Below are 24,973 nucleotides of genomic sequence, written 5' to 3'. Positions count from 1 at the left end.
AGGGTTGGCCCACTGAAGGATAGGCAAGGGAATCTATGTGTGGAGCCAGAGGAAATGGGCGAGGTACTAAATGAATACTTTGCATCAGTATTCACCAAAGAGAAGGAATTGGTAGATGTTGAGTCTGGAGAAGGGGGTGTAGATAGCCTGGGTCACATTGTGATCCAAAAAGACGAGGTGTTGGGTGTCTTAAAAAATATTAAGGTAGATAAGTCCCCAGGGCCTGATGGGATCTACCCCAGAATACTGAAGGAGGCTGGAGAGGAAATTGCTGAGGCCTTGACAGAAATCTTTGGATCCTCGCTGTCTTCAGGGGATGTCCCGGAGGACTGGAGAATAGCCAATGTTGTTCCTCTGTTTAAGAAGGGTAGCAAGGATAATCCCGGGAACTACAGGCCGGTGAGCCTTACTTCAGTGGTAGGGAAATTACTGGAGAGAATTCTTCGAGACAGGATCTACTCCCATTTGGAAGCAAATGGACGTATTAGTGAGAGGCAGCACGGTTTTGTGAAGGGGAGGTCGTGTCTCACTAACTTGATAGAGTTTTTCGAGGAGGTCACTAAGATGATTGATGCAGGTAGGGCAGTAGATGTTGTCTATATGGACTTCAGTAAGGCCTTTGACAAGGTCCCTCATGGTAGGCTAGTACAAAAGGTGAAGTCACATGGGATCAGGGGTGAACTGGCAAGGTGGATACAGAACTGGCTAGGCCATAGAAGGCAGAGGGTAGCAATGGAGGGATGCTTTTCTAATTGGAGGGCTGTGACCAGTGGTGTTCCACAGGGATCAGTGTTGGGACCTTTGCTGTTTGTAGTATATATAAATGATTTGGAGGAAAATGTAACTGGTCTGATTAGTAAGTTTGCAGACGACACAAAGGTTGGTGGAATTGCGGATAGCGATGAGGACTGTCTGAGGATACAGCAGGATTTAGATTGTCTGGAGACTTGGGCAGAGAGATGGCAGATGGACTTTAATCCGGACAAATGTGAGGTAATGCATTTTGGAAGGGCTAATGCAGGTAGGGAATATACAGTGAATGGTAGAACCCTCAAGAGTATTGAAAGTCAAAGAGATCTAGGAGTACAGGTCCACAGGTCATTGAAAGGGGCAACACAGGTGGAGAAGGTAGTCAAGAAGGCATACGGCAGGCTTGCCTTCATTGGCCGGGGCATTGAGTATAAGAATTGGCAAGTCATGTTGCAGCTGTATAGAACCTTAGTTAGGCCACACTTGGAGTATAGTGTTCAATTCTGGTCGCCACACTACCAGAAGGATGTGGAGGCTTTAGAGAGGGTGCAGAAGAGATTTACCAGAATGTTGCCTGGTATGGAGGGCATTAGCTATGAGGAGCGATTGAATAAACTCGGTTTGTTCTCACTGGAACGAAGGAGGTTGAGGGGTGACCTGATAGAGGTATACAAAATTATGAGGGGCATAGACAGAGTGGATAGTCAGAGGCTTTTCCCCAGGGTAGAGGGGTCAATTACTAGGGGGCATAGGTTTAAGGTGAGAGGGGCAAGGTTTAGAGTAGATGTACGAGGCAAGTTTTTTACGCAGAGGGTAGTGGGTGCCTGGAACTCACTACCGGAGGAGGTAGTGGAAGCAGGGACGATAGGGACATTTAAGGGGCATCTTGACAAATATATGAATAGGATGGGAATAGGATACGGACCCAGGAAGTGTAGAAGATTGTAGTTTAGTCGGGCAGTATGGTCGGCACGGGCTTGGAGGGCCGAAGGGCCTGTTCCTGTGCTGTACATTTCTTTGTTCTTTGTTTGTTTGTTCAGAACGGTCCCGGCTGCAGCTTTTTGCTCATACCTTTGTGATGGCACAAAACTATTACATTACCTGTAAGCGACAAGTATTGTGAATACATCCACCAAGTTCATCCCATCTGCAAGAAAGAAAAAAGGAAGAGAAAAACTGAATGAGAGAGTGAATGAGAGCGAGAAAGAAAAAACAACAATGTTGTACACATTTGGAAAGTGACTTTAAACATTGCAAAGCGAGGGACTGTGACTGCAATGTGAAGATGATGACGGAGTGAAGAATGCGTAATTAGAGGGCGCAAGGGGTCAAGGGGACACTTGACAATAAGGATTATTTCAAAAGTAGGCTTATATTAACACTGCAATGAAGTTACTGTGACAAGCCCCGAGTTGCCACACTCGGCGCCTGTTCGGAAACACGGAGGGAGAATTCAGGATGTCCAAATTCACCTAACAGCACGTCTTTTGGGACTTATGGGACAAAACTGGAGCACCCGGAGGAAACCCACACAGGCACAGGGCGAACGTGCAGACTCCGCACAGACAGTTACCCAAGCCAGGAATCGAACCTGGGCTGTGAAGAAACAGTGCTAACCACTGACAGAAAAAACACATCCAGAGTGAGACACATCGGAGAGTGAGTTTGGGAGCTGGGAATTTGAAGCTAGGTGGGAATTTGAGGCTGGGTGGGAGGTGGTGCTCTTTATCCCTTGATTTGTCTCTCTGAAATCTCAAGTGAGTGGCCTTGCCCTGCTGCAGATGATGACAAGGGAGAAGGCCGATTGGTGAGGTAGTCAAGTCGTTCACGTCGGGAGCGGAGCTGAGCGGGAGAAATCCGGAGTGCAGGATGGGAAGACGTTAGTTTTGTATATATCAGGTGACTCATGTCTTTAACACTTTCATTCCTAGGCACACCAGAGTAGATTCTGAGCTACATTTTGTACGGTAAGAGTTTTGTTTTCTTTTTCTTCTCACACTTACTAGAGGATAGCAAGCTAGATTTAATATTTTCTAACAACCGGTACTAACCAGGAGACACATTAATTTTGGCGGACCTATTCGTGAAAGCAGCAGCAGTAAATTTTTATTAAGGGCCTAACTAGTATTTAAGATTTTAATCTAACAACCAACAGAGGGAGAGAGAGGTCAATTGGCGTGGTTGTGTTCTACTCCTGCACGATGTGGGGCACTCATTGCCACTTTCAAGTGTCCTTGAGGACTACATCTGTGGGAAGTGCATTCAGTTGCAGATGCTTACCGAACTTGTGGACCTGTTAGAGCAGCAGCTGGAATCACAGAGGGAGCACAATTAATTGTTATAGATAATAGCTACAGAGATGTGGTCACACCCAAGGTTCAGGACGATAGATGGGTGACCGCCAGACGGGGTAGGCAGACAGTGCAGGAAACCCCTATGGCTATCCCCCTATCTAACAAGTATGCCATTTTGGATACTGATGAAGGGGAAGGTCCATCAGGGGGCAGCAGCAGCAGCGGCCAGAACGGAGGCACCACGGCTAGTCCTGCTACAAAGCGTAGAAAAGCAAAAGTGGTAGAGGATTCATAGTCAGGGGCACAGATAGGAGCTTCTGTGCCTGCGAAAGGGACTCCAGGATGGTAGTTTGCCTCCCTGGTTCCAGGGTCCTGGATGTCTCTGAGCGGATACAAAGCATCCGAAAACGGGACGGAAATCAGACAGGGGTCATTTTCCACATTAGCATGAATGACATGGGTAGAAAGAGTAGGGAGGTCCTGCAATGGCAATTTAGGGAGTTAGGTAGAAGATTAAAAAGCAGGACCTCTAGGGTAGTAATCTCAGGATTACTCTCCGTGCCACGCGCTAGCGAATCTAGGAACAGGGAGATAGTGCACCTGAATGTGGCTAAAGAACTGGACGGCTTTAGTTTTTTTGATCATTGAGATGTCTTCCAGGGAAGGTGGTGCCTGTACAAGAAGGACGGGTTACACGTGAATTGGGGCACCAATATCCTGGCTGGGAGGTTTGCTAGTATGGTTTGGGTGGGATTAAACGAATGTGGCAGGGGGTGGAAATCAGAACAGTAATCCAGCAAGTATAGAGACTGGGCATGAGCATGGTACCAGGGCCAGGCTGTCTAAGAGGAAGGGCAGGCTGGGGGAGGTCAAATTCAGTGGGCTTGGAGATCTGGAGTGCATCTGTTTCAATGCACGGGAGTATAACAGGTAAGGCAGATGAACTTAAAAGCTTTGATTCATGCGCGGTACTTGGATGTGGTTGCGGTAACGGAGAGTTAAAAAAGGGACAGGACTGGCAGCGAAATATTCCGGGATATAGGCGTTTTAGGCGAGACAGAGGGGAAGTTGCAATACTGGTTAGAGAACATTTTACAGCTGTACAGAGTGAGGACATCTTGGAAGAATCAAGTAACGAGACACTATGGATAGAACTCACAAAAAGGTTTTTTGGAACAATATGTGGATAGTTCTACTTGAGAGGGAGCTATACTGGACCTAGTACTAGGGAACGAGCCCGATCAGGTCATCAAAGTTGCAGTGGGGGAACGTGTGGCGAACAGTGACCACAATTCCGTAAGCTTTCGGATACTCATGGAAAAGGACGAGGCTTAAATTGGGGGAAGGCTAACTACAGATTAGGCAGGATTTGGAGGCTGCTGTTTGGGAGAGGCTGTTTGAAGGTAAATCCACATTTGGCATGTGGGAGTCTTTTAAGGAACATTTGATGGGAGTGCAGGACAGGCTTGTGCTGATGAAAAGGAAAGGCAGGATTCAGGAACCGTGGATGACCAGGGAAATTGCAAGTCTAGTCAAAAAGAAAAAGAATGCTTACATGAGGTCCAGGCAACTAAAAACAGATGAAGCACTTGAAGAATACAGGGAAAGTAGAAAAGAGCTCAAACAGGGACTTAGGAAGGCAAAAAGGGCCACAAAATGTCCATGGCAGACAGGATTCAGGAGAATCTCAAGGCATTGTATACTTATATTAGGAACAAGAGGGTAGCTAGAGAAAGAGTTGGTCCACTCAAAGACAAAGGAGGGAAGTTATAGAACCAAAGGAAGTGGGGGAGATCCTTAATAAGTACTTTGCATCGGTATTCACAAAGGAGGGACACATTGATCGGTGGTGTCTCAGAGGGATATATAAACACTTTAGAACATATTGTTACGAGGGAGGAAGTGTTAGGTGTGTTAAAAAGCATTAAGCGAGACAAATCCCCAGGGACAGATGGCATCTATCCCAGATTATGGAGGGAGACAAGAGTTGAAATCACTGGGCCTCTAACAGAAATCTTTGTTTCCTCGTTGGCCACAGGTGAGGTCCCAGAGGATTGGAGGATAGCCAATGGTGTACCGTTATTTAAGAAGGGTAACAAGGATAACCTGGATAATTATAGGCCAGTGAGTTTGTGGTCAGTGATAGTTAAATTGTTGGAATAGATTCTCAGATAGGATCTATGCACATTTGGAAGTGAAAGGTCTTATTAGCGATAGGCAACATGGTTTTGTAGCGACAGGCAGCATGGTTTTGTATGAGGGAGGTCATATCGCACTAATTTAACGGTGTTTTTTGAGGACGTGACAAAAATGATTGACGAGGGAAGGGTTGTGGATGTTGTCTACATGGACTTTAGTAAAGCATTTGACAAAGTCCCTCATGGCAGGTTGGTGCAAAAGTTTAAATCACATGGGGTCAGGGGTGAACGAGCTGGATGGATTCAGAACTGGCTTGGCCATAGAAGACAGAGGGTAGCAGTGGAAGGGTGTTTTTCCGAATGGAGGTCTGTAACTAGTGGTGTTCCGCAGGGATCAATACTGAGAACTCTGATGTTTGTAATATAATAAATTACTTGGAAGAAAAGGTAGCTGGTCTGATTAGCAAGTTTGTGGATGATACTAAGATTTGCAGGAGTTGAGAGTAGTGATGAAGATTGTCAGAGAATACAGCAGGATATAGATAGGCTGCAAAATTGGGTGGAGAAATGGCAGATGGAATTTAACCCGGACAAATGTGAGGTGATGCATTTTGGTAGATCCAATTCAGGTGGGAGCTATAAAATAAATGGGAGGACCATCAGGAGCATAGAGACACAGAGAGATCTGGGTGTGCAGGTCCACAGATCCTTAAAAGTGACAGCACAGGTGGAAATGGTGGTAAAGAAAGCATATGGTATGCTGCCTTCATCAGACGGAACATTGAGTATAAAAACTCGCAAATTATGTTAGTTATATAGAACATTGGTTTGGCCACATTTGGAATACTGTGTCCAATTCGGTCACCACCAGAAGGATGTGCAGGCTTTGGAGAATACAGAAAAGGTTTACCAGGATGTTGCCTGGGTTGGAGGGTATTAGCTATGAGGAGAGATTGAATAAACTGGGATTGTTCTCCCTAGAAAGACAGGATGAGAGGCGACCTGATAGAAGTTTATAAAATTATTAGGGGTATAGATTGGGTGAACAGTTGGAGATTTTTTTTCCCGAGGGCGGAAATGACAATTATAAGGATGCACAAGTTCAAGGTGAGGGGGAAAGGTTCAGTGGAGATGAGCGGGGGAAGTTTTTTTTTTCTTTATATACAGAGTGTGGTGGTGGCCTGGAATGCACTGTCAAGTGAGGTGGTTGAGGCAGATACATTAGCGACCTTTAAGACTTATCTAGATCGACACATGAGCAGACGGGGTAGACAGATACAGGCAGTTGGTCTAGGTAGGACACGTGATCGGCACAGGCTTGGAGGGCCGAAGGGCATGTTCCTGTGCTGTACTGTTCTTTGTATATATGTGCCACTTAACGCAACCAATTGTGGTTCAATCTAAATTAATAAAGTATTTTAATACAAGGAAAATGTGGATCTTAAAATAAATTATGTACCGTATAATTCACAGATAATTGTATGAAACAATCTTTTCACAACCAATAACCTTATATATCTACCTTTATTGAGCTTGTTGGTATCTAACTAATAGCTTTGAACTATTATTCACTTTGTCTTACCTTTCACCTGGCCGTAAAGTGTTACGATAAAAATCAGGCCGATTTACAAAGAAGCCTGTTCTTCTCACAACATCCTCTGCAATTATGCTCAGCCGATCCAAGACATTGCACAATTTACTAAAAACAGAGGAGTTATTGTTTGAAAGCTGTATTTATTCATTTCTTCTAAAACAGCAGCATTAAATAATTATGCATTCAAGGGTGAAGAATGCCTATTTTTATATTAAATTTTCTTCATCGATAGGTTGAGGATCATAGAATCTACAGTGCAGGAGGCCATTCGGCCCATCGAGTCTGCACCAGCTCTTTGAAAGAGCACCCTACCCAAGCCCACACCTCCACCCTATCCCCATAACCCAGTAACCCCACCCAACATTAAGGGCAATTTTAGACACTAAGGGCAATTTTAGCATGGCCAATCACCTAACCTGCACATCTTTGGACTGTGGGAGGAAACCGGAGCACCCGGAGGAAACCCACGCACACACTGGGAGGATGTGCAGACTCCGCACAAACAGTAACCCAAGCCGGGAATCGAACCTGGGACCCTGGAGCTGTGAAGCAATTGTGCTAACCACCATGTTACCGAGCTGCCCTTAGAAGATTAGATTACATAGAACATAGTGAAGAAGGAGGCCATTCGGCCCATCGAGTCTGCACCGACCCACAATAAACCCTCACTTCCACCCTATCCCCGCAACCCTATAACTCCTCCCAACCCCTATGGACACTACGGGCAATTTAGCATGGATAGTTTGCAGCAAGCCCGATCTCCTCAACTCCACCTAACTTGCACCTCCCTGGACACTAGGGCAATTTTTATCATGGCCAATCCACCCAACTTGCATATCTTTGGACCGTGGGAGGAAACGGAGCACCCGCAGGAATCCCATGCAGACATGGGGAGAAAGTGCAATCCCCACACAATCAAGGTGGGAAATGAACCCGGATCCATGGCGCTGAGGCAGCAGTGCTAATCACGGTGCCACTGCGTCGCCATAAAATAATTGCAATTACAGATTGCTTGTTGACTAAGGATGCTGATGCATGCCAGTTACTATCTAAAGAAAGATAGCAGAGGGCGGTGAATGTTACTTATGTACTTCTGTACTCTGTTGAGGCGAATGGGATCAAGGGTTATGTGGAGAAAACAGGATTAGGCAATTGAGTTGGACGATCGTGACGAATGGCAGAGCAGGCTCGAAGGGCGGAATGGCCTCTGCCTGCACCCATCTTCGATGTTTCTATATATTTATGTAAAGATTTGGCAGGACAGTTTGGATTTTGAAATGGTCTGTGAAGATTGTGAACTACTTTACTATTGCTCAATATTGTACAAATTATTTGCGGTGTTTTTTGTTTATTAATAATAATAATCTTTATTGTCACAAGTTAGGCTTACATTAACACTGCAATGAAGTTACTGTGAAAATCCCCTAGTCACGACATTCCTGCCCCTGTTCAGGTACACTGAGGGACAATTCATAATATCCAAATTACCTAACAGCACGTCTTTTGGGACTTGTGAAATTAAACCGGAGGACCTGGAGGAAACCCACGCAGACACAGGGAGAACGTGCAGACTCCGCACAGACAGTTACCCAGCCGGGAATCGAACCTGGGGCCCTGGAGCTGTGAAGCAATTGCGCTAACCACGATGCTACCGTGCTGCCCTAACTGGGGCATGTAGGTGTACCCATGTAGCAGATGGGGGGAGGTGTTGGTCATTTTGCTTAAATTCAAACCCGAGATTCGGGGACTAAGTGACACCATGTCACAAAAACAAACTATAAGCATTATATAATAGTACATAAAATTCCATGTATTTAAATGTACGAAAGTAGTTATTCTGATAAGATCGATACTAAAAAAAAAAAACAGAATTTGCCAAGACATGCAAGATCAGACACTCGAAGTGACCAGAAATGAATTTAAAACTTGTTTTGTATGATCTCCAACCAGAATATAGTAAATATATTCACCGTTTTGTGTATTTGGCCATGTCCCATGCAATGTAATGAATGAAACATTCTGGTGGTAGAAATTGGTTCAGGTATGTAATGGCAGAAAGCAATGCTTCACTCAGAATCCTCTCATGTTTTCTTTTCTCACGTTTCTAAACAGAAATATGTTACTTTGAAAATTACATTACTTAATAATAAGAGATAAATCAAAATGCAAACATTTAAGAGCATTTACAAAATCAGTACTTAAAAACGTTAATAAAATTATTTGCATGCAAAGGATTTTTAAAATTTTGGACTGATTGTAATTCAGAAAATCATGCAATTCTTTTGGCCTAATAGCTGATTGGAAGTGTCTGATTTTCTCAATACAAAAACCACATGGAGGGAAACAGACAACCTCTGATTCACACATTTGACTTTATTACTGGCATGAAATAAGCTGAATAAATTGTACTGAATCACTGAATAAACGTGCCACAATTTTCCCACAATCTAATCAATGATCTAGCAATCCTGATTCAATTGTCGTCAACTCTGCAGTTAATCTTCTCTATAGGCATGGATGACTTTCTCTTCTATTCTAATTGCACACTGCATTAAATTATACACAGATATCCCTGTGTAATGAGTATAACAAATCTAATTATACTTTGAGCATTACAACTCTTCCAGCAGCTCTGCCAGCAATTTAACCAAGATTCTTCCTGGAATGATGAGCTAACAATGCTCCTCCAATATATCAATGGAAGATCTTTAAGAATAAGTAGCTGCAGCATGAACTTTTACCAAAAAGTTAAGAAAAGTCAATTTAAATCTAGTCATCAAATACATTTTTTGCCCAAAATACGAAGAGTTCTGCTGGAAATGTTATTGATTGAAATATTGCCTTTTTTTTTTGACACAAACTAATCCAGCATCGACTTGAGGTTCACCACATTTTCAACATTGGAGCGCATGGTGCTTCTTAGTCACACAACAAACCTTCATCTACACATTACTCAACTGTCTGATATTTTTCTATCCTTGAAATGTTACTCACCTTCCAACAATTATAGCCACCCTACCTGCAAGCATTATATATTTCCATAACATTAATTTTATTTCTCCACTTAACAGGCTATATTTTCAAAAAGACATTTGCTCCTGACCATCTTCTGCTTACTTGTATGTTTCTGTAATACCAGTAAACTTTCTTACATACATTCTTTCAACCTAAGAGAAAGTACTGCAAGATCAACGTTCATTTTCATGCATTACCTCAATTAACAGCCAACATAGTCCACGGATTGTGACAAGTGTAAGTAAAAATTGAGTAGTGACACAATTCAGAAACCTTTTAACAAATAGCTAACATCAATTGCTCAAGGCTACTGTTAATCAACGCACAATTGATTCCTTTCCCTTCTTCCATCCTCTAATTTCACAAATATAGTTACAGCTAGTAGATAATGCAAGCTAGATGGGACTGTAATATTTTCCAATATATTTGATAATAACAGAATAACAATAATAGAAGGAGGCCATTCGGCCCATTGTCTGTGCCAACAGAAAAATGGCTATTCATCCCAATCCCACTTCCCATTTCTTGACCTGTAGTTCTGCAGGTTACAGCAATTAAAGTGCATAACTATGTATTTTTAAAATGCAATAAGGATTTATGCTCTACCAGCATATGATAAAATCTAGGAGATGAGGGATGAATCGAAGAGATATGAGAAATGGATTGGAGAACGCTAAACTCAACAAACAGATCTTCACCTGCTGGGGGACTTGGCCTGTGACATTTAAGAAAGTCAAATACTAAACTAAACTAAACTTACATGCAAGTGAAATAAATAGATGTTGATGCTTCAGTGCATCAATCTCTAAATGCTGTCAATGCTGTAAAGCGATAGCTAAAGTGAATAAGGTTCCTGGGAACAATCACAAAACAATTCAATATATAAAAGAGAATGCTACTTTTCATAATTGTACAATACTTTGCTTAGGAATAAGGTGCCCGGTTTGGTCTCCTCACATGATGGAGATTTTGAGGCTTTGGAAAGGGTGCAGATTAATTTCTAGATTAAAACACATTGCACAGATGGGCTCAATAAGCTTTTCTTTACAGCTAAAGCCTTGGGATGTTTTGATTTGAGAATTATAGCATAATGAAGGGACTAGATTTACATCAACTAGGTTAGGGAGGACCAAGTGACATGCATAAACATTATGCAAAGGAAAAATTAGGTTGAGTTTTAGGCGTTTCTTTTCCAAGAAGAGAATGGATTTGTGGAATAGACGGTTGGCCCATGCAATGGATGCCGATTCAGTTTATTCCTTCAAGCACAAATTACTCAGTGTTTGCCTGAGGCAGAGATCAAATTCTAGAAGAGGCAGATATCAGAAAACATAAATCTGGGCCAATGTGATCATGTGGACTGTCTTGGATTTCCCAAGAGGTCAGAGAAGAAGTTACCAGTTTTCTTCCCGCTAATTGGCCTGGATTGTTATCTGGGTCGTTGTAACTTCCAGAAGATTACACGGTTCCAGATAGTTAGGGAGTCTTCGCATTGTGATGTGCAAGTCATCACAGTTGTGTGGAACAGGCTGGATGGACCAGCAGGTCTTCTCTTGTCTGACATTTTCATACGCATGTAAAGAAAACACACAAGTTGCTACAACTATTTCAAGTCTGATGAATAGCTCACCTAAATTTGTAATCTATCTCCACATCCCACACCACCACTCACGACCCCACCAGATACCAGCCAATATGTTGAATTATTCCTGTATTTTCCTTTTATTTGGGAATTTTAGTACTCAAAAGGTTTTAATTTTAGCCCCATCCCTTTTACTGATAGCTGGATTTTGTTTATTTGTTCATGTATGTGAGCTGCATCAGTATTTGCTGCCAATATTTACATGCTTTTGAGAAGGGTGTAATGAGCCACCTACTTGAATTATTGCGACTAATATGGTAAGAGCATACCAGCATTGTTAAGGAGTGTTTTCCAGGATTTAGACTCATCGACTATAAAAGGAACAGTAAAACTGATCCAAGTCAGAATGTGTGGCTTGGAGGAGACATGCAGGTGTTTCATGGCATCTTATTTTATTCTTTCACAAAATGTTGTTATCCATGGCTATGCCAGCATTTCTGGCCCATCATCATACAATCATAGAATATCTACAGTGCAGAAGGAGACCATTCGGCCCATCAAGTCTGCACTGACCCTCCAAAAGAGCCCATCCTTAATTGCCCTACCTAGGCCCATCCTTAATTGCTCTTGAGAAACTGATGGTGAGCTGCTCACTAAGTGACTTACTCGCTGCAGAATTCACGGCCTCTGACCTACTCTTGCGGCCACCGTATTTATGGAGCTGGTCCAGTTAGGCCTCTGGTCAATATTATGTTTATGGTGGGGGATTCAACATGATAATGAACATAGAACATAGAACAATACAGCGCAGTACAGGCCCTTCGGCCCACGATGTTGCACCGAAACAAAAGCCATCTATCCTACACTATGCCATTATCATCCATATGTTTATCCAATAAACTTTTAAATGCCCTCAATGTTGGCGAGTTCACTACTGTAGCAGGTAGGGCATTCCACGGCCTCACTACTCTTTGCGTAAAGAACCTACCTCTGACCTCTGTCCTATATCTATCACCCCTCAGTTTAAAGTTATGTCCCCTCGTGCCAGCCATTTCCATCCGCGGGAGAAGGCTCTCACTGTCCACCCTATCCAACCCCGATCATTTTGTATGCCTCTATTAAGTCTCCTCTTAACCTTCTTCTCTCCAACGAAAACAACCTCAAGTCCATCAGCCTTTCCTCATAAGATTTTCCCTCCATACCAGGCAACATCCTGGTAAATCTCCTCTGCACCCGCTCCAAAGCCTCCACGTCCTTCCTATAATGCGGTGACCAGAACTGTACGCAATACTCCAAATGCGGCCGTACCAGAGTTCTGTACAGCTGCAACATGACCTCCCGACTCCGGAACTCAATCCCTCTACCAATAAAGGCCAACACTCCATAGGCCTTCTTCACAACCCTATCAACCTGGGTGGCAACTTTCAGGGATCTATGTACATAGACACCTAGATCCCTCTGCTCATCCACACTTTCAAGAACTTTACCATTAGCCAAATATTCCGCATTCCTGTTATTCCTTCCAAAGTGAATCACCTCACACTTCTCTACATTAAACTCCATTTGCCACCTCTCAGCCCAGCTCTGCAGCTTATCTATATCCCTCTGTAACCTGCTACATCCTTCCACACTATCAACAACACCACCGACTTTAGTATCGTCTGCAAATTTACTCACCCACCCTTCTGCGCCTTCCTCTAGGTCATTTATAAAAATGACAAACAGCAACGGCCCCAGAACAGATCCTTGTGGTACTCCACTTGTGACTGTACTCCATTCTGAACATTTCCCATCAACCACCACCCTCTGTCTTCTTTCAGCTAGCCAATTTCTGATCCACATCTCTAAATCACCCTCAATCCCCAGCCTCCGTATTTTCTGCAATAGCCTACCGTGGGGAACCTTATCAAACGCTTTGCTGAAATCCATATACACCACATCAACTGCTCTACCCTCATCTACCTGTTCAGTCACCTTCTCAAGGAACTCAATAAGGTTTGTGAGGCATGACCTACCCTTCACAAAGCCATGCTGACTATCCCTGATCATATTATTCCTATCCAGATGATTATAAATCTTGTCTCTTATAATCCCCTCCAAGACTTTACCCACTACAGACGTGAGGCTCACCGGTCTATAGTTGCCGGGGTTGTCTCTGCTCCCCTTTTTGAACAAAGGGACCACATTTGCTGTCCTCCAGTCCTCTGGCACTATTCCTGTAGCCAATGATGACATAAAAATCAAAGCCAAAGGTCCAGCAATCTCTTCCCTGGCCTCCCAGAGAATCCTAGGATAAATCCCATCAGGTCCCGGGGACTTATCTATTTTCAGCCTGTCCAGAATTGCCAACACCTCTTCCCTACGTACCTCAATGCCATCTATTCTATTAGCCTGGGGCTCAGCATTCTCCTCCACAACATTATCTTTTTCCTGAGTGAATACTGACGAAAAATATTCATTTAGTATCTCGCCTAGCTCTTCAGATGCCACACACAATTTCCCATCCCTGTCCTTGACTGGTCCTACTCTTTCCCTAGTCATTCGCTTATTCCTGACATACCTATAGAAAGCTTTAGGGTTTTCCTTGATCCTTCCTGCCAAATACTTCTCATGTCCCCTCCTTGCTCGTCTTAGCTCTCTCTTTAGATCCTTCCTCGCTACCTTGTAACTATCCATCGCCCCAACTGAAACTTCACACCTCATCTTCACATAGGCCTCCTTCTTCCTCTTAACAAGAGATTCCACTTCCTTGGTAAACCACGGTTCCCTCGCTCGATGCCTTCCTCCCTGTCTGACCGGTACATACTTATCAAGAACACGCAGTAGCTGATCCTTGAACAAGCCCCACTTATCCAGTGTGCCCAACACTTGCAGCCTACTTCTCCACCTTATCCCCCCCCAAGTCACGTCTAATGGCATCATAATTGCCCTTCCCCCAGCTATAACTCTTGCCCTGCGGTGTATACTTATCCCTTTCCATCATTAACGTAAACGTCACCGAATTGTGGTCACTGTCCCCAAAGTGCTGTCCTACCTCCAAATCCAACACCTGGCCTGGTTCATTACCCAAAACCAAATCCAACGTGGCCTCGCCTCTTGTTGGCCTGTCAACATATTGTTTCAGGAAACCCTCCTGCACACACTGTACAAAAAACGACCCATCTATTGTACTCGAACTATATCTTTTCCAGTCAATATTTGGAAAGTTAAAGTCTCCCATAATAACTACCCTGTTACTTTCGCTCTTATCCAGAATCATCTTCGCCATCCTTTCCTCTACATCCCTAGAACTATTAGGAGGCCTATAAAAAACTCCCAACAGGGTGACCTCTCCTTTCCTGTTTCTAACTTCAGCCCATACTACCTCGGAAGAAGAGTCCCCATCTAGCATCCTCTCTGCCACCGTAATACTGCTCTTGACTAGCAGCGCCACACCTCCCCCTCTTTTGCCTCCTTCTCTGAGCTTACTAAAACACCTAAACCCCGGAACCTGCAACATCCATTCCTGTCCCTGCTCTATCCATGTCTCCGAAATGGCCACAACATCGAAGTCCCAGGTACCAACCCATGCTGCCAGTTCCCCTACCTTGTTTCGTATACTCCTGGCATTGAAGTAGACACACTTCAAACCACCTACCTGAACACTGCCCCCTCCTGCGACGTCAAATCTGTGCTCCTGACCTCTATACTCTCATTCTCCCTTACCCTAAAACTACAATCCAGGTTTCCATGCCCCTGCTGCATTAGTTTAAACCCCCCCAAAGAGCACTAACAAATCTCCCCCCCAGGATATTTGTGCCCCTCAGGTTCAGATGTAGACCATCCTGTCTGTAGAGGTCCCACCTTCCCCAGAAAGAGCCCCAGTTATCCAGAAATCTGAATCCCTCCCGCCTGCACCATCCCTGTAGTTGAATGTTAAGGGGAATAGTTAGGCTATTTCTTGATGGAGAGAGTTATTTTCTGGCACTTGTGCGGCAGGAATGTTACTATCATTACTTTGATCTACTCAAATACTCTCATTCAACCTGGGGACTTTAGCTTTTAGCTCAGTATTTGAAGAAAATACTATAGCTACAACCTAAAGATAAACCTGACTGGCCACTTTGGTGTCAAAACTATGAGCCTTTTAAGATAAGTAATACCTTTCATTTAAGACTTTACCCAAAAAGGTCAGAGTTGCAAATTGCATGTAGGGGAAATGATAATGCCATTAGATCAAACAACCCATTGATTCTCAATTGATACTATCACAACACAAGTATCTGGAGGAGGAAATAAAATTGGGAGATGAAAGAGGAAGAAAGTGGGAGAATCGCAGTCGATTTTTGGTTACACCAATATATACTCAGACATATTTTCAAAAACATGAATGACAAGCTCACCTTAACTAGATTCAGGATAATAATTGGGGTGCCAAACCTTTGGAACATCTGGTCAAAGTGAAGAGCTGCCACATGGGCAAACGGATCTGCCTGGTCCACTATGAGAAAATAGAATGAAATGCATCATAGTAAAAAAAAAATGGAAGTGGGAATAGAACTTGAATACAATAAAAATTACCCATCATATACAAACTTCCCCCAAAGGAAAAATTGTCTAAGCATATCAGCCCATAACGAACTTTGTAATAAACATTAGTGAGGCAATGTTCACTTACATTCCTGGATATAATGTAGCTTTCAAAGAAGCATACTATCTTTTTGGAAACTATAGATTGGAAACTATAAATTTTGACGGGATAGGTCCAAAAAATCTATTGGAACCAGTTTGTCTATCCTGCATTGGACCAAATACTTTACTGCTCTCAGAAAGACCAGCGTATGAATCAGAAAGACTTAAATCAGGTAATTACGAGGTAATATTCTTGAATTTGTTATCTAATAACATTGTGGGAGCACAACCAATACAGGAGGTTCACAAAATCTGCAATAAGTGCAATTAGAGATAGGCAAGAAATGCAACTTGGCCTACTTGGCTTCTACACCTACATCTCCCATATTTGAGTAACAAATAAGAAAAAATACAAAAGCTAAAATGTTTGGTTTAGCAAAGTGAGATATAAATAGAATTCTTCAACACTTGCATGTAATAGGTGGCTTGGGCATCATAGTTGAAATGTCCTGAGACCAGTAGAGTGGAACAGAACCTCGAACCTGTACATAGGAAGAATAACTTCCAGCAGAAAAGGACATCACAGAAGCATCATGAATTATCTGTTCAGTCTCAACTTCATTGGCCACATCTCCCTGGGAAAGTGAAAGACAGACAAAGTTACAGACAACGGGCGACGCTGGCAAGTCCAGCAGTTATTGCCAATTCACATTATTTTATTTGTTTCCAAAATCTTTAATTTGAACACAGATGTTGGCATTGTTGTGTATACCTCACAATTTGCACCTCTTTTCAGGAAACGTGTTCCAGCAAACTTACAGGATCTTCTGGCTATCAAAGTAACGTAAACTGGTCTGCCATAGATCAACAGTTCTGGCATTTAAGTTAAGGTGCAATGAGCACGATGAGCAGAAAACAACATTATCCTACATGGATTAAAAATCTTGGATAGGGCACAAGCTTTCTGTTCACAAGCCATACGTCCTGCTATCACAATTCTTCATTATGTTTTCGTGTCAGAATTTGTTGTTATAAAACTGTTGTGTCCTGGGAGGAGGTGGTGTTCGGTGAAGAGCAATTGAGCAGATGGACTGAGATTAGATGCCCAGGTGTTGAGTATATTCAAGTCAGAGATCAAAATAGAAAATGAAGAACTCATGTGAAGGGGGAAATTGTGTCATTAAAGTAGATCAGCAATGGAGCAGGCTCAAAGAGCCAAATGGCCTATTTCTGGTCCTACTTCTTGTGGAATTTAGAGGAATGAGAAGTAATTGTTGTGCACTCAGAGCCTGCGCGGACCAGCTGGCAGAGGTATTCACAGACCTCTTTAACCTGTCCCTACTCCACTCCGAGGTCCCCACCTGCTTCAAGAAGACCACCATCATACCGGTACCAAAGAAGAACCAGGCAACGTGCCTCAATGACTACCGACCAGTGGCCCTGACTTCAGTCGTAATGAAGTGCTTCGAGAGGTTGATCATGAAGCGCATCACCTCCATACTCCCAGAACGCCTTGACCCACTGCAATTCGCATACCACTGCAACCGGTCCACATCAGACACCATTTCCCTGGCCCTACACTCATCCCTAGAGCATCTCAAAAACAAGGACTCCTACATTAGACTCCTATTTATTGACTACAGCTCCGCCTTCAACACCATAATCCCAGCCAAGCTCATATCAAAGCTCCAAAACCTAGGACTTGGCTCCCCACTCTGCAACTGGATCCTCGATTTTCTGACCAACAGACCACAATCAGTAAGAATGAACAACAACACCTCCTCCACAATAGTCCTCAACACCGGCACCCCGCAAGGCTGCGTACTTAGCCCCCTACTCTACTCCCTGTACACACACGACTACGTGGCAAAACTTGGTTCCAACTCCATCTACAAGTTTGCTGACAATACGACCATAGTGGGCCGGATCTCGAATAATGATGAGTCCGAATACAGGAGGGGGATAGAGAACCTAGTGGAGTGGTGTAGTGACAACAATCTCTCCCTCAATGCCAGCAAAACTAAAGAGCTGGTAATTGACTTCAGGAAGCAAAGTACTGTACACACCCCTGTCAGCATCAACGGGGCCGAGGTGGAGATGGTTAGCAGTTTCAAATTCCTAGGGGGCACATCTCCAAAAATCTGTCCTGGTCCACCCACGTCAACGCTACCACCAAGAAAGCACAACAGCGCCTATACTTCCTCAGGAAACTAAGGAAATTCGGTATGTCCACATTGACCCTTACCAACTTTTACAGATGCACCATAGAAAGCACCCTATCGGGCTGCATCACAGCCTGGTATGGCAACTGCTCGGCCCAGGACCGCAAGAAACTTCAGAGAGTCGTGAACACCGGCCAGTCCATCACACAAACCTGCCTCCCATCCATTGACTCCATCTGCACCTCCCGCTGCCTGGGGAAAGCGGGCAGCATAATCAAAGATCCCTCCCACCCGGCATACTCACTCTTCCAACTTCTTCCATCGGGCAGGAGATACAGAAGTCCGAGAACACGCACGAAGAGACTCAAAAACAGCTTCTTCCCCACTGTCACCAGACTCCTAAATGACCCTCTTATGGACTGACCTCATTAACACTACACCCCTGTATGCTTCATCCAATGCCAGTGTTTATGTAGTTACATTGTATACCTTGTGTTGCCCTATTATGTATTTTATTTTATTCCCTTTTCTTCTCGTGTACTTAATGATCTGTTGAGCTTCTCGCAGAAAAATACTTTTCACTGTACCTCGGTACATGTGACAATAAACAAATCCAATCTAATCCAATCCAATTTCATCATTGAAACTTAGTGAATTTAGCAGACTAGTTGTTGAGGCAATTTTTCCTGTCTGGAGGAGCCAAAAACCAGGTGTCATAGTTTTCGGATATGGGTTGGCCGTTTGGGCTGAGATGAGAAATTTTGTTACTTAGGAGGTTGAGGATCTTTGGAATTCTCTTCTCCAGAGGGCTATGGATCCTCAGATGTGGGCTATATAAAACGTAGAGAACAACAGATTTTGGACACTAAAGGAATCACAAAATATGGCGATAGGGTGGAAAAGTGCATTGGAAGCAGAAGATCAGTCATACTTTTATTGAAAAGAGAAGAGTCGAAAGGCAGTATGATCTTCTCTTGCTCAGGCCTGAAGGTGCATAATTCCCTCCCTAAACTTCTCTGCCTCGATCTGTCTCTCTCTTCCAAGATACTGCTGAAAATCAACCTCTTTTACTAGGTCCCAATACTGTAACGTTGCTCAGTATCCAATTTTGTTTGACATTCCTCATGTGGGGTGCGTGGGATGTTTTACCAAGTTAAAGATGCTACATAGGGACAAGTTATTATGGTTTCATTTTTAAAATATTAAGATAGCACCAGACTTGTTTGAAAGACACCCCCAAAATCTCAAATGCAGACACATAACCTATTTTAAATTCACCTAGTTTCGATCTAAATTATCCATAATTTCAAACTCCTGGAAGATTGGAGGCAGAACTTTGCTTTGATCAAATGGATTCAAATGGTGTTTTCTAAAAAAAAACTTATACTGGCACAAGTGCCCAAAGCAATCGATTATACAGTTTGCAGATAACTAACTTGGAGATCAAGTGCAGGTGTTATTTACATTTATGGGTTACCCTTGGATGTCCTGAACATGTTTCAAGATACTTCTCCATCGTTTATTATTTTTTGAAATGTATTTTCTGATATTTAGGCAAAATTTGTTGGTTGCATGTTTGTTATTTTCATAATAGGCACACAATACATACAATTATTGACTCGTCAATGCCATTTCAACTGTATTTTCAATTTTTGTCAATGGATAAACAAACAGCACTTGGTCTGATGTTTCCAAGTTTGATATGCATTGCTTTGCATTTATCCTAGATCATCTCTCTTGCTGTTGCTTAAGTTAATTTATTCAGTCCTTTTTGACTTCTACAGTCATTTGGTCATTTAGCTTCACAACTTGATACAAAGAAAGATTTGATGATCAGAAATATCATCTTTTGGTTCATTTGAGTAATGTAAACTTAATTTTGTGCAAAGCGTCTATAATAGACAGGACTCTGCTGAATTTCCCTGGTCCTCGTATAAAATTAATTATATGATTGCATTTTGCAAAATTAATGTCGTGGTTGGGTTCTTAATTTTGCTTTAATTACATGGAGTATAACTTTATTTTGTGGAATTCTGTTCTAGTTAGATCCAAATGGATCAATCACCTCCTGATTTTAACAAGCTAACATTGATACTATACCATAACCCTTTAGCTATTATATTAATTGCCCTTATTAAATATCACTTAATGCCTCTGGCTTCCCATTGAGTATTTTTTACAAAATTAGGTGGCTTCCCATTAAGTATTTTTGTGCCTACTGATGTTAAGCTAACTGATTTAAAGTTTTTCTCTCTCTCCACAATGTTTCTGGTTCTATTTATACTTTATAGACCAACCAAGGACTTTTTCAAACCACACCATATACCTGTAAGTACAGGGAGGTCTGGCTAAGATGTTATTGATTAGGTCCCAACAGAAGAGAATTTTTAAAATATATTTTAGCATATAGTAATGGAATCATTAAAAAGGATACTTGATTGACCACAGAATCCATGAATAATATACAACAACCAGTTATGATGGACAGTAGCTTTGACTTTTTCTAAGATGTAACTGTTCCAAGCATATTTGAGATAGGGCTCATTCAGAATGCCATAGTATCCAGGAGCTGAAAATGATAAATATTTTGTCACCTTAAACATTAGATCATAAAAATGAATAATATCATACATTTAAAATAGTATACGTTATCAGCTGATCATCTGGGTGGTTTTGGTCAAGGATAACCTGGCATCTGAACAATGGTTCTGGAGGACATAGATCAGCAGCAGGAGGAGCGATACAGAATTTTCAAGTTATGGTCCCAAAAGAGGCATGGCTTTCCTTAAAGCAGCTGTGAGCTTGCTTTCTATTTTAGTAAATAAAAATATCCAATACAATTACTGCCCCAACTTCAGAAAGTGCTATTAGTTACTAGGAAAACAAACTTGCACTTTTAAAAAATTCATTTACGAGATGTGGGCATCACTGGTTAGGCCAGCATTTATTGCCCATCCCTAGTTGCCCTTCAGAAGGTGGTGGTAGGTTGCCTTCTTGAACCGCTGCAGTCCTTGAGAGACTATGTTGTTAGGGAGGGAGTTCCAGAATGTTGCCCCAGCGACGGTGAAGGAACGGCGATATATTTCCATGTCAGGGTGGTGAGTGACTTGGAGGGGAACCTCCAGGTGGTGGGGTTCCCAGCTATCTGCTGCTCTTGTCCTTCTACATGGTAGTGGTCCTGGGTTTGGAAGGTGTTGTCTGATGAACCTTGGGAAGTTACTGCAGTGCATCTTGTAGATGGTACACACGGCTGTCACTGTTCGTCGGCGGTGGAGGTTTTAATGTTTGTGGAAGGGGGAACAATCAAGCGGGCTGCTTTGTCCTGGACGGTGTATAGTATCTCAATCTATCAGAAACAGCCCAAGGTATTTAACATTGTACAAATTATATTCTACAACTATGGTTTTGAAGATGAACATACATTATTTTTCATACAATATACCAAACAGCAAAAAGTTGAACGTAGTCAGTTTTGTATGGCAGTACTTGAGGGTACATTGGCTTGGACAGTAGCTGTTGAATCAAGTGAAAAGTACAGAGCATTTAAAGAAATAAAATAGATGTAAGAATTATTCAATGAGTGCAGTGAAAACAACTAAGGATGAAGTTATGAAGGATAGGCAGCCCTAGTAAACTTAATGTTGAAGGCAAGGTGAGGCAAGTTGTAATTAATCTTTTCTTTTTTTACCAAGTTATCATTAAATGGAATGGACTTCTGAGTAATGGAAGGATAAACAGTTGGATACCACATGTTTTCAGCAGTGCATTTCTGGACATAAGTATTTACAAACATAGTAGGCAAATCATCAGTTTCCAGCTTTGTAAGGTTTACTTGGAGATGCAACAGCAAAGCGAGTGTTTATCTCTCAAAAATATCTAGCTTCTACTTAGAGCTCCCAAGTTCTGACTCAAATAATAAATTCATTTTGTTAATACTTAGGAAGTATCAGATTTCAATCATATATCATTTTAAATTCAAATCTTTAAGCAAAACATTTAAGTCTGGCACCTGTAAAAAAATGTTCATATTGTCATTCATTAAAAATTATTCTAATTTAAAATGGTTCTATTTGCTGTAAATAGATCTGCTGGGGGGTTATGTGCATTTTCTAGTCATTCTGAATGTGAATATGAAATTAAATCTGGAAATGTAAACACTCTCATTTAGGTTCTCTTAACCCATTCACATTATGAAAAAGGGCTACAGGAGAAAAGGGGCAGACAACCATGCATCTCTCTCTTTTGGCCAACTTAAATCATCCTTCAACAAACACCTGCATCTATCATGTTTAATGCTCACCACTTCCAGCATGAGTGACACCCTCATCCTCAAAGATGTCAAAGCTTTCCTGCCGACCATGTCCAAAGGTTTCACTTTTCAATCCTTCACTGGGAATTTTCAATTGTGTAAGATTGAACTGAAGGGAATGAGTCAGATCGTAGCTATAGCTATAAAAAGAAAAATAGCATAATTTTTTTTCTTTTCATAGGCAAAAGGCACATTGTAACATGGGGAAAAGGGTTGCCATTTTTCTTAAAACTACAAAAGCCACCCATTTTCTTTCATTTAAAAAAATTATTTCAAGAGATACAGGTGTGGCTGATTAGGCCAGTATTAACTGCCGATCCCTAACTGCCGTTGAACTGAGTGACTTAACAAGAGTCAACCACATTGCTGTGGATCTGGAGTCACATGTAGGCCAGACCAGGAAGATTTCATTCCCTAGTAGCTAGATGGGTATTTACAACAACTGATGCTAGTTGTCATGGTCACCATTACTGAGACTAGCTTTATATTCATTTTTTATTAATTAAATTCCATCCATTGCCATATTGAGATTTTCACCAGTGTCCCCAGAGCATTAGCTCTGGATTACGTATCCAGTTTCAAACATTTTTAAAATTTGCAACAGTGGAGATGTGACTTTACCCTAATTCAACACAAATAATTCCTCATCAGGCTAGGTAATTAATTTTTGTAAATATACCCAGTCATATATAGTCTCTTAAAGGATAGGATCAATAGTTGCATTCATGACTGTAAAACAGGTAGCTAAAACTTTACTCTTCATTGCCGTTCTCTCGTATGCTGAAGCACCCTGGCCCAATATTTATTTTAAAAATCAACAAGATGTGGGGCCAGCATTTATTGCCCATCCCTAATTGGTGGTGAGCTGCATTGAATCACTAGTACCTGACTTGTAGGTACACCTAGTGTTGTTAGGGAGGAAATTCGAGGATTTTGACCTAGCGACAGTGAAGGAACAGTGATATATTTCCAAGTCAGGGTGGGGAGTGACTTGAGGGCAACTTCTAGGTGGTGGTGTTCCCAGGTATCTGCAGCCCTCGTCTTTTGTTCATCAGTGGTGGAGGGATTGAATGTTTGTGTAAGGGACAACAATCAAGCAGGCTGCTTTATCCTGGATAGTGTTGAGCTTCTAGGGTGCTATTGGAGCTGCACTCATCCAGGCAAGTGGAGACTATTCCATCACACTCCTGACTGCACCTTGTAGATGGTGGACAGGCTTTGGGGAGTCAAGTGAGTTACTTGCTACAGGATTCCTAGCCTTTGACCTGCTCTTGTAACCACAGTATTTATAGGCTAGTCCAGTTCTGCTTCTGGTCAATTGTAAATACAGGGGATTCAGCAATGGTAATGCCACTGAATGTCAAGGGACGATGCTTAGATCCTCCCTTGTAGGAGATGGTCATTGCCTACCACTTGTGTTGACGCAAATGTTACTTGCCACTTGTCAACCCAAGCATGGATTGTCCAGGTCTTCCTGCGTTTGGACAGGGACTGCTTCAGTATCTGACATGGTGCTGAACATTGTTCAGTTTTCAGAAAATATCACACTTCTGACTTTATGATGGAAAGGAGGTCATGGATGAAGCAGCTGAAGATGTTTGTCCTGGGAACTCCTGCTGTGATGTCCTGGAACTGAGATGATGAACCTCCAAAGTGACAAAACCATCTTCCTCTGTGCCATGTATGACTTTGGCACAGTAGAACAATTGCTAACACTGCTGCCTCACAGTGCCAGGGCCCAGGTTCAATTCTGGGCTTGGGTCACTTTGTGGAGTTTGCATGTTTTCCCAGAGTCTACATTGGTTTCCTCCGGGTGCTCTGGTTTCTTACCACAGTTGAAAGATGTGCAGGTTAGGCAGATTGGCCATGCTAAATTGCCCCTTGGGGTCCACGGATGTGCAGGTTAGGTGGAGTTACGGGGACAGGGCAGGGGAGTGGGCCTAGGTCGGGTGCTCTTTCCGAGGGTTGGTGCATACTCGATGTGCTGCAAGGATACCATGGACTCCAAACAATGGAGAGCTTTCTCTCTGATTCCGTAGACTCCAGTTTTGCTAGTGTTCCTTCATGCCATACTTGGTCAAATAGTAAAGTCAAAGATGTAAAGTGGGTAAGGTCAAAGGTTTCCCTCTCGAGCGGCCGCAGCTAGAAGTGAGTCGTGCACACAAGACAGATTTATAACGGACGAGGGGAGGAGGAGCGGAAAGATCTGGAAAAACTGAACAGAATCATATTATGGAGCATTTAGATGGTGTGATAAGACAAGCCAGAATCTGAGATGACACCACAAGAACTTCAACTTCATTACTTCAAAATGCATGATTATGATGGGAATAATCTACTTGATGGACTGGAATTAATATCAGCCATTACACATGCACATAAAGAGGAAAGTGGTGGCCAAGGACATCCTATGAGTGAAGAAGAAATCGTTAGTTCAATTGATGATGTTTTAAGAGATGATGACAAGAATAATGATGGATACATTGATTATGCTGAGTTTGCAAAGTCACTAGAGTAA

General features: G+C 42.5%; 1 protein-coding gene and 1 pseudogene across 3 annotated transcripts in view; one reads left to right on the top strand and one right to left on the bottom strand.

The window, feature by feature from the left end:
• The window catches only part of fig4a (FIG4 phosphoinositide 5-phosphatase a), a 234,962-nt gene that overhangs the window by 147,053 nt on the left and 62,936 nt on the right, over positions 1 to 24,973 (bottom strand). For all 3 annotated transcript variants that reach the window (XM_072499995.1, XM_072499997.1, XM_072499996.1), the window contains exons 7-14: positions 22,447 to 22,595; positions 20,581 to 20,715; positions 16,757 to 16,857; positions 16,457 to 16,619; positions 15,756 to 15,853; positions 8,747 to 8,880; positions 6,765 to 6,881; positions 1,852 to 1,897 (exon numbers count right to left, since the gene is read on the bottom strand). In XM_072499995.1, the coding sequence (XP_072356096.1) occupies positions 1,852 to 1,897; positions 6,765 to 6,881; positions 8,747 to 8,880; positions 15,756 to 15,853; positions 16,457 to 16,619; positions 16,757 to 16,857; positions 20,581 to 20,715; positions 22,447 to 22,595 (943 nt within the window). The remainder of the gene's footprint in view (positions 1 to 1,851; positions 1,898 to 6,764; positions 6,882 to 8,746; positions 8,881 to 15,755; positions 15,854 to 16,456; positions 16,620 to 16,756; positions 16,858 to 20,580; positions 20,716 to 22,446; positions 22,596 to 24,973) is intronic.
• LOC140411749 (multiple coagulation factor deficiency protein 2 homolog pseudogene) lies at positions 24,679 to 24,973 on the top strand (annotated as a pseudogene).

This window comes from Scyliorhinus torazame, chromosome 4 (assembly GCF_047496885.1).
Source record: "Scyliorhinus torazame isolate Kashiwa2021f chromosome 4, sScyTor2.1, whole genome shotgun sequence".
Taxonomy (NCBI): Eukaryota; Metazoa; Chordata; class Chondrichthyes; order Carcharhiniformes; family Scyliorhinidae; genus Scyliorhinus; species Scyliorhinus torazame.
The sequence above is the reverse complement of the archived record's forward strand: the minus strand, read 5'-3'. Positions and strand labels throughout refer to the sequence as shown.